A 10,804-nucleotide genomic window follows, 5' to 3' on the forward strand; every position below is an offset into this window, starting at 1 on the left:
ACATGGATGCTATGTGGTTTGGGCACACTGCAAGGCTCAGAAGCAAGGGGGAGATCTGACTTTGGGAGAGTGGATATTGCTGGATTGGTTTATGGAAGCCATGTTGCTTTTCAAGAGCCTCTCAGACCAGTGCCGTAACTATAAACTTCGGGGCCCCAGGGCAAAACTTCATTGTGGGGTCCCTCAACATTTCAATCACTAGAGGTTGTGCGTAACGTGGTGAAGCCTGCTACGCATTGCTGTATACAGCACACAGGCTTCACCACGTTCCGCAAGACCTTTAATAGATTTTGTTGTTTATGATGCAAGTTTTAGAAGTTAAATATTCAGTGAATATGTTTGGAAAATTAATAAGGTGAATAATTCCAAATATTGCACAATTTTAAAATAACTGTATATGTTTATTAAATAGCAGGGCTTCTCACATCTGTCACAGAGATATGTGTCTGCTGAGACTGTCTCCTCTCAATGATGCTGAGAGTTTGTTACAGTCAGTGTGCACTGTGCCGGCCTCGCCAACTCTCTGTGATCTCCAGACTAACATATTGTTACAAATCTTGTGCTATGAGACTTTCCAGGCCAGTGCAGGTTTCCATTCATTGACAGCTGGCAGAGCTCCTGGAAATTATTGAAATGATAGTCTCTCCTGTCCTCCGGGTGACATTGTCTGACAGGAATATAGGAGCTGGGTATTTTATGAGATATTAAAGTATTAAAATACAATTTTTTACCATCAGGTTGGGGCCCCGGGGCAGTGCCCCGGCTGTAGTTACGGCCCTGTCTGAGACCCTAATAATGTGGAAACTTCTTTTTTTCCTTTGACAGATGATGGATCGGAGTAGGGACTTGTTTTTTGTGAGATGAGTAGAAGTTTCTATTGGTGTTATTTTCACCTACATAACATTGTTTGGTGGCTTTATATTCCATATTTGGGAGGCAGAATTAACAGACAGTTGAACACCACGGTCTACTGGTTCATCCTATGAGGTTTTCTATTAGACTGTGAACTGTCATTGTCTTGGTGAATCATTCAATGTTTTTACATAACTTGCCATTCCTACAGACACTTTAAGTAGATATGTTCAAAAATATAAAATTCAAGGATATTTTATTCAAAAATAGTAATTTGTTTTATTTTTCGCAGATGACAGTACCCAGAGATCAGAGGGACAGCTGACATCTTCAATTTTTAAATCAGATGATCTTGAGATCCCACATAATACAACTGAAGTGAATGCCATTACTCCAGATATACCATCATCCTTTCACACAAAAGATTTGTCATTTGATTCTTTAAAACAGGTCCTGTCTTCTGATTTATTACTGACTACTAAGGAAAATCATAGCCACAAAAGAGGCATTAAGAAACAAACTGCTCCTAAAGCAAAGAAGCCATTATCAGAATATGGAAATAGTCATCAAAAAATGTATACAGCAGGGAATAGATTTTTTTGTTTCAAGCATGGGAAATGTTTTAACCAGAAATCCAATCTTGTTAGTCACCAGAGAAGTCACATAGCGGAGAAACCATTTTCATGTTCAGAGTGTCAGAAATGTTTTACAGAGAAATCCACTCTTATTTCACATCAGCGAATTCACACAGGGGAGAAGCCATTTTCATGTTCAGAATGTGGGAAATGTTTTACAGAGAAATCAAGCCTTACCAAACATCAGAAGACTCACACAGGGGAGAAGCCTTATTCCTGTTCAGAATGTGGAAAATGTTTTGCAAGGAAATCAAATCTTATAGCACATCAGAGAACTCACACAGGGGAGAAGCCATTTTCATGTTCAGAATGTAGAAAATGTTTTACAGAGAAATCAAGTCTTGTCAAACATCAGAGAACTCACACAGGGGAGAAGCCTTTTTCATGTTCAGAATGTGGGAAATGTTTTACAAAGAAATCAAGTCTTACCAAACATCAGATAACTCACACAGGGGAGAAGCCTTTTTCATGTTCAGAATGTGGGAAATATTTTCAAAAGAAGTCAAATCTTATCAAACATCAGAGAGCTCACACAGGGGAGAAGCCTTTTTCATGTTCAGAATGTGGGAAATGTTTTACAGAGAAATCAAGTCTTATCAAACATCAGAGAACTCACACAGGGGAGAAGCCTTTTTCATGTTCAGAATGTGGGAAATATTTTACAGAGAAATCAAGTCTTACCAAACATCAGATAACTCACACAGGGGAGAAGCCTTTTTCATGTTCAGAATGTGGGAAATATTTTGCAAAGAAGTCAAATCTTATCAGACATCAGAGAACTCACACAGGGGAGAAGCCTTTTTCATGTTCAGAATGTGGGAAATATTTTGCAAAGAAGTCAAATCTTATCAAACATCAGAGAACTCACACAGGGGAAAAGCCTTTTTCATGTTCAGAATGTGGGAAATGTTTTGTAGATAAATCATCTCTTGTTAGTCACCAGAGAACTCACACTGGGGAGAAGCCATTTTCATGTTCAGAATGTGGAAAATGTTTTGTGAAGAAAATATCTCTTCTCAGTCACCAGAGAACCCACACAGGGGAGAAGCCTTTTTCCTGTTAAGAATGTGGGAAATCTTATACAAGGAAAACGAGTCTTATCGCACATCAGAAAACGTACACAGGGGAGAAGCCATTTTCATGTTCAGAATGTGGGAAATGTTTTGCAAAGAAATCAAATCTTATCAGACATCAGAAAACTCACATCAGGGAGAAGCCTTTTTCATGTTCAGAATGTGGAAAATGTTTTTACCATGAATAGGATGTTGTTATACACTAAAGAAGCCACAAAGGGGAGAAGCCATTTTCTTGTTTAAAATGCGGGAAATGTTTTACAGAGAAATCAAATTTTATCAGACATCAGAGAACTCACATAGGGGATAAGCCTTCTTCATGTTCAGAATGTGGGAAATGTTTTAACCAGAAAGTTCATCTTGATAGCCACCAGAGAACCCACACGGGAAAACGTCGCAACTACACCCAACTGGTCTCTGTATAGACTAAAAAGGCCCTAGCTGCACAACTTAAAACACCACCTCGGATCTAACTCTGTAATAGGCCGCTGAGGGGTTTCTTGTACCTTCTGAGGAATCAGAGGAGAGGTCGCAACACATTGTCAACAAGGGGAAAGGAAAGGGAGAAGTAAGATACAAAAACCATGGGTGAGAAACTAAGATACATTCATATAGGGCAAAGAAGGCAAGCTAAGGAGAATCAAAAATAAAAGGAACAAGTATAACCTCCCAGAAGCCTAACTGGTAGAAGGAAAAGCTGCTGGGAGGGAAAGCAAACAGATGGGGAGGATAGTTTCACCTTTGATGAAACTTACAAAAATCATCCTCACCCACAATTACTGTGAATTTGATAACCACACATATCTACATGAGACTGGTACAGATATAGGAAGTAAAATGGCTTAACAATATGCAAATTTTCATGGTCAAGCTTGAAAGTGACTTCATGTCATCACATCAGGCCTCTGGCCTACTACCGTTACATTGACGATAGTTTAATCATCTGGACAGAGTCTGAGCAACAGCTAAAGATGTTCCTTGATCTGATTTAATCAATTTCATCCCACCGTCAACTTAACACTCAACTACTCCTGTACTGAAATTAACTTTTTGGACACCATCATTAAGTTGCAGAACAATGAAATAGAGACGTCCGTGTACCAGAAGCCAATTGACCTTCCAACATACCTTAAATGGGTCAGTTTCCATCCAAAACACACAATCTCCACTGTCTACAGCCAAGCCATTAGAAAAAATCGGATATGTTCCAATACTATGGACAGAGACAAATACCTTGGTGGCCTCTGAAACACCTTTTTGAAGCAGGGCTACCATCAAACAACAATTGAAAACCAGATTGCAAAAGCCATCAGACTATCAATCATGTCCTACATTTCAAAACTAAACAAGAGAGCAACCGGGTGCCTCTCGTAGTCACTTACAATCCAAATCTGGAGGTGTTAATGGGAGCTGCACGGAAATTACAACTATTATTACAAAAAGATGCCTGATTACAATCTATATTTTGAGACCTCCCACTTCTGTGATTTAGGTAGCCACCAAATCTAAGAAGCTTCATTGTCAGAAGCTCCCTGTCCTCTCCAACAGCTTCAGGTACCTTTCCCTGCAGCCAGAAAAAATGTAAAACCTGTCCATTTATAATGAACACAGACAAGATGAAGATACACAACTCACATCAGGAGACAACCACAAGATCCCAGGTACTTTCAGCTGCATCATATCTAATGTAGTGTACTTAATTATATGTTCCAAATGTTCAATTGGGGGTCTGCATGTAGGGAAAACAGGGCAAAAACTTAGAACAAGGATGAATTCTCATCGCCACACAATAAAAGAAAAAAGAACAGATCTACCTATGGCCAAACATTTTTGTATCCTTGATAACCGCATCATGGACATGAAATTACTTGTATTAAAATGTAACTTCAAATCTCAGAAAGACAAAAAAAATTTGGGAGTACAAGCTTATGACAATCTTTGACACACTCACAGAGCAGCAATGAATGTATCGTATGGATTTATGTCTTTCTACATCAACTAAGGAATGTGCTCCTCAGACCATTTTGGGAGTTTTACAATCATGGACCAGACCTCAATCACAGGACAGTAAAACTTTCACACTCCTTATCTATGAACTGTTCCAATATTTACAGCCACAACGACTTCTCCCTCTTCAATACTGATCGTTCTTCTTCACGTCACTTGTCTTATCTATTGCATTATTCCTGTGCCCTGCTGCGTATAAATATGTGACTCTTCAGATTGTGTTATAGTATGCCTGATGAAGAGATCTGAGTAGTCTCGAAAGCTTGAAATTTGTTACCATCTTTTCAGTTAGCCATTAAAGGGTATCAACCCCTGAGGACTCTCAAACCTTAATATTTTTCTATCTACTGGCTAACACGATACTATGATATATATTTTTTGTGAAATTTTTGCTAAACTTGAGAAATGTGTTTTTTTTTCTGTTCAGGAACTTTCATTCATGGGTGTTACGGGTCCGGGTGGTGGAACCTCTGTGCTTTGGTGCAAGGAGGGACCAGAGGGGCGTAACTAAGTGCCTACTCGGACCGACCCAAGTCACACGGCGGCTTAGTCGACTCCGTGAACCAGGGAGGGACCGGGCAGGTGAACCAGGTGCCACTCTAGGACCGACCTTGTGTGATAGCAGGTGACTTCCATGGGTCAGATGACAGGAGCTGACCGGTACAGCGGATGAGCACGGCAGGAAGGCTGGCGGGTGATCCGGGTAGATAAGCAGGCAGGTATGGCTGATAGCCAGACAGGTGCTCCGGGTAGGCAAGCAGGCGGGTGCAGCAGATAGCCAGACAGGTGCTTGGGGCAGGCAAGCTGGCGGGCAACGCAGGTAACTGGCAGGTGCTCCAGGTAGATAGATTGGAGGGCATGTCAGGTAACTGGCAGGTGCTCCAGGTAGGCAGGCTGGCGGGCACAGCAGGTAACTGGCAGGTGCTCCAGATAAGCAGACTGGCGGGCACGGCTGATAGACTGGCAGGCAGGATTGTTAGACTGGCGGGCAAGGCTGACGCAGCGGGACCTGAGGGCTGAAGAAAGTGTTAGCACACAAAACTACAACCTTGCACAGGCACCTTCATTTTGGAGGAGGTGCCTTATAAAGGGGAAGTCCTCCGGGGACTCTTTAGGACGGCACCCGGCCCCTTTAAGAGGAAGGAAGCGCGCGCGCACCCTAAGTACTGTGCCCGGGAAGCTGCGCGCGGTGCGCGCCACAGCAGCAGCAGGAGGGCGCCGGACCGGGACCACGACAGTGAGGGGAGCGCCGTCTCTGCCCGGCAGGAGGCAGAGACGCCAATGCTACAATGGGGTTCATTTTATCAGCTGAAGGGTTTAAGATGGATCCTTGAAAAGTTTTTTCTTCATTATGGTTTCCATCCCCATTTTGGTGGATTTTCAAAGATAAGTTCTGAATGTACTGAGGTGGAGGACGCCAAAGAGAAACATGGGGATGTTACATGGGTTGAAAAAAAAAACCTAGGTCCATCAAGTTCAACCCTTCTCCACCAATTATACATTTTTTGTCACTAAATTATCTATAACCCACAATGTTATATGTACTGAGGAAATTATCCAGCCCTTTTTTAAAATTTGTTAGTGTTTGCCATTACTACCTCTTGTGGTAGAGCCTTCCACAGTCTGACTGCTCTAACTGTAAAGAACCCTTTCCTGTTTGCCGGAATGGCCATTCTTCCACCAGTAATAAGTGCCCCCTAGTCCTTAGTATGGTCTATGGATGGAATAAGTCAGCTATTGATAGTCACCATCGTGCTCTCTAGAAACCCCAGAGCATCACCTAAGAATAAAAGTAAATCATAAGCATACAATGCCGCCTTCTCTTCCTTGGTCCCATATTTAAATCTCAGAGGTTTTACTAATTATTGCCACAAGAAGTTCAATTGCTATTTGTCAGGGAGATATTGGTATCAGGAAAATATTCTTCCATATTTCCCTGACATGGATATTGACCATTTCTCCCTTTTGTCAGTACAAAGCTGCCTCCATAAAAATCTTAGCACAAAGCCCCAATTAACACAGTCATGAGTAAGGCCTTAAACCAACTGCTGTCAGCCAAGAAGTGTTACAAGCTACTTAGAATGCGAGCCTCTTGTACCTGGATGACGCAGGGGGTGATTAAAACGCAGGATTGCCATAATTTGCGTGTAACTGGGAAAGCTTGTTTCCCGAGCTTCAAACAGAAATCTATAGACACTTCGACTTCCAAAACGAAGTATGAAATATTGTAAGTTTCATACTTCCGACAATAATGGGACCTATATTTTTAGTGGCAGGGACAGCCGAGAAACGTATACATAATTTTTCATTATTGTAAGCAAGATCAGGGAGCTGTAGCGCGAAAACACCAGAATAACAGACTGCAGCTATGCAATGTGTGGTCTCTAAATGCAGGTAAAATCATAACAGAAAAAATGCCATAGTTTGCAAGCTTCTGCGATCAACGAGCAATGAGTTATCGCAGACGTTAGCATTTTTAATAAAAATGTGCAGGCTGGAGACCAGCCCACATGATGTCACCACAAGGGGTGTGTAGACAGATCTCCACTTAGGTATAAGAGAACCCATGGAAAATACATAACCACTCATTTCCAGGGGGGTATAAGGATTATAAGCAACGGGTCTCGTTCGATAACGCTCAAATCAAACTGAGGAGCCACTCCTCCACCTATATTGAATCGTTTCAGCGATCGTATAGTAAGTTATCTTTTTTTATCCTGTTTATTTTATGTAACTGCTTATGTATTTTAATGTCTCCTAGGTTCAGGCCTGTTTGTCTTATTTGTTTAGTGGATTGTTTGTTGAATTGTTGCCGGTAAAGTTAGGGTAGCACCCTGTTGATTGAAGTTCTCATAAGATCTAAAGGGTAAAACCAGACATCTCTGAGAAGAAAGTGAGGTAGAGGTTAAAAGTCTAAATCTCATGTTAAGGGGAAGTAGCCTTATGCTTCAATAGGAGATCACTCTTGGCCTGGATCTTGGATCTGTAGTTGATCAAGTGCATGAGACAAGACTGTGGCAGTGATTGCCTGAGGGAAAAGATTATATTCAATCTGTGTCCCTGTTTTAGTGAAGTGATATTCACTGGTTTCTGTATTGTGTTTCGTTAATTTGTAATTTTTGTTTGGAAAGCTGATTTGTTTATTTTTGTTGTCTTCTGTGAAAATAGTTGGAAGTAATTAACATGGAAATAGTCAGTAAATTTATTGAAAAATATGCCTCTGCTCAGTTCAGTACTTGTGCAGATGATGCATTGACACATCAGTTTAATGACCTTATGAAACAATGTGAAGGGCAGAATGATAACAAAAGTAAATTGTCGAAAAAGAAAGCAAAGAAAGAGAAGTTAGCAAATGTTTTGTGTATGTTGTTGAAAATGAAAGGAATTGCACTGGTATTCAGAGAAAGCTCAATTAAGAGGTGAAGTGGACAAAATTGAACAGGAAGTCAGTCTGGCTATTGCTAGTGCTGAAGATCATAATTGTGAGTGTGAAGATCTAAGGGATGAGGTAGACAATATGAATTACCAAAATTGTGAATTAGAAGATAAGCTGGAGGAGTATAAGGAGAGATGTAAACTTAGGGAACAGCGTATTGCTTTGCTAGAAGGAAAAGAAGCGAAGTATAATGATGATATGACAATACTTAGGAACCAGTTGTATGATGCTAATGTAAAATTGGAGCTAAAAGAACATTGCATTATGTCCTTGAAATCACAAGAATGTACTAGAGTGAATAACCATAGTTATTGTAATCAAATGTGCAAGTCTGCTGATCAGGAGGAAAGAGATTGGAAAAGAGGGGAGGAGCAGCCTGTGTGCACAGCTGATAACCCTGAGTATAACCCAGATCATAGTTCCTCTCTCTTTACTCCTGAGTCAGGAGGGAGCAGACAAAGGAGAGACAATTTGCTTAGTAACAGCAGTAATTTAGTCCAATCCACAACACTCTCCATACAGGATAAGACAAATCTATGCCAGATATTAGGGAAGTTTGATACAAGTGCCTCAGCCATTAGTCTTTCCAATAAGTTAGAGGCAGTAGTGACACAATACAATCTGGGTAATAGAGCTGCATGTGCCTTACTTCGGGTATGGCTCCCATCTCAACTTTGTGAAAAACTGCAGCCCCCTGTAGGAGCTCACAAAGGATTATCTGCAGATCTTGAATGTAATTGGGGAAATGCTAGTGACAGAGTGGAGGAATTAAAGAGAGTTATGGGGGGACAAGATATGAGAGGTACTAATGCCTTAGAAAATGCAAAATTAAATAGAGGAGATGATCCTATTATTTTTTGCAGTGAATGTTTGACATTATATCGTTCTACCTATAACTGCCCTGACATGTCTCCTGATGATAGCCGTTTTCTATATTCAATGGCTAACAACTGCACCTTTGTTGATTATCCAACAAAGGTTGCCTTGAGGAACGCAAATTCCTATCAAGCCTTTGTAAATATATTAAAGGATTGGATTCAGGATACAAGTCATGACAACAAGCCCCAAAAGAGGATATCTGAGGTAGTCAAAAATGAAGGCAAAGTAAGATTTATTGGAAAATGTTATAAATGTGGTTACACAGGTCACACTATGAAAGAATGTAGAAGTAGTAAAAGAGTTATCAATAATAGACCTTTTAATAATAGGAAGCAAAGACAAGAACCAAATACTGCAAGGAATGGAGAGCATAGTCTTCCTGAAGTTACATTATATGGCCCACTTCTGGATGAACTGAGGAAGATTGGGAAGGCAATGGCAGAAAAGCCAGAGGAATTAAAGACCCCACCTTCAACAAATCCTTATGTAAAACAATAGGGATGTCACGCCCCAGTGTTGTCCCTAGTGAGTCAGCTTAGCAGGGACAAGGGCGGGAGACCCCTTATTCAGGGTACGGTAGGGGGCCATCGTACAAACATTTTACTGGATACAGGGGCTGCTGTCAGTTTGACTAATCTGGATTTGATTAAAGACCCTGGTGGTAAACACATTTTTCTGAGAGGATTTGGAGGACAGTTAGTATCTTCAGAACAATCTTTACCAGTGACAATAAACCTGGGAAATCTATGTGTTGAGTATGGCTTATATCTTTCACCAACACATGAAGGTACCATTATTGGGTCAGATATTATGAAGGAATATGGACTTATTCTTGATTTATGCAACTGGATGTTGTGGAGAGGATCACGGTATAAAGGCTATTTAAAAATGGTAACTGACAATTATGGTATTGATTCCATCAAAGGTGCTCAATCTTTAGATCCAGCCATGATATTGAGAACAGATGATGAAATATTGGCCAACATCTTGTGGCAACATAACAATGTGTGGGCAAATTCAAAAACCCAATGTGGCAAGGTGTCCAACATGGTAGTAATGGTAGAGGGTCCTGATCCCCCACCCCAAAGACAGTATAAAATACCACCAGAGTCAGTCCCCTACATTAAGAGAATACTGGATGATTTGCTGATTCAAAATGTCATCAGGGAATGCCAATCCACTAATAATGCACCCCTATGGCCAGTTAAGAAACCAAATGGTTGGCGTCCGACATTGGACTACAGAGCTTTAAATAAATGTACCCCTCCTGTCACTAATGTGGTTGCCAAAATGCCTGACATGATGACAGCACTCAAACCCTCCTCCACTGTGTATTAATCAATAGACATCTCAAATGGATATTTCTCCATTCCTTTACACCCTGACTGTCAATACAAATTTGCATTTACATTTCAAGGGAAACAGTTAACATTTTGTCGGTTACCACAAAGATTCAGGTCCAGTTCTACTTACTTTCATAAGTGCATGGTTGAAATTTTGTCATCTTTTTCAGAACCTGATTGCATTGTACAGTATGTAGATGACGTTCTGCTCCAAACTGACACAAAAGATCAGCACTACACATTGTTGAATGAGCTGTTAACACTCCTTGAGAAGGCAGGCCTCAAACTTAATCCTAACAAAGCCCAGCTGATGAGAGATTCTGTGTCATTTTTGGGAGTAATAGTTTCAAAAGGGGGGAGAATTCCTGACCCCAACAAATGTGAAACTATTAGGAAGTTGCCTAGGCCAAACACAAAAACAGGAATGAGACAGTTCTTGGGACTTGTCGGATTTTCCAGAGATTTCATAGAGGGATTTGCTGAGAAAGCAAAACCCCTCTATGAACTCCTAAAAGGTGATCAGGGAGAAGCTGACCCACTGGAATGGATGGAAGAGCATGAAGGAGCTTTTGTCAGGTT

General features: G+C 40.9%; 2 protein-coding genes across 2 annotated transcripts in view; both read left to right on the forward strand.

Moving 5' to 3' along the window:
• The window catches only part of LOC141271704 (uncharacterized), a 32,682-nt gene extending 27,788 nt beyond the window's left edge, over positions 1–4,894 (forward strand). Inside the window, exon 7 of the mRNA XM_073681781.1 lies at positions 1,145–4,894. Coding sequence (XP_073537882.1) covers positions 1,145–2,550 — 1,406 coding nt within the window. The 3' untranslated portion in view covers positions 2,551–4,894. The remainder of the gene's footprint in view (positions 1–1,144) is intronic.
• Positions 4,895–4,946: 52 nt separating this feature from the next.
• On the forward strand, positions 4,947–9,860 carry LOC141271705 (posterior protein-like). Its single transcript, XM_073681782.1, has one exon. It carries the CDS (start codon positions 8,085–8,087, stop codon positions 9,378–9,380), a length of 1,296 nt encoding a protein of 431 aa, XP_073537883.1. The 5' UTR covers positions 4,947–8,084; the 3' UTR covers positions 9,381–9,860.
• The last annotated feature ends 944 nt before the right edge of the window (positions 9,861–10,804 follow it).

This window comes from Phyllobates terribilis, unplaced genomic scaffold (assembly GCF_046119375.1).
Source record: "Phyllobates terribilis strain yellow unplaced genomic scaffold, ASM4611937v1 Scaffold_5__5_contigs__length_657084704, whole genome shotgun sequence".
NCBI lineage: Eukaryota > Metazoa > Chordata > Amphibia > Anura > Dendrobatidae > Phyllobates > Phyllobates terribilis.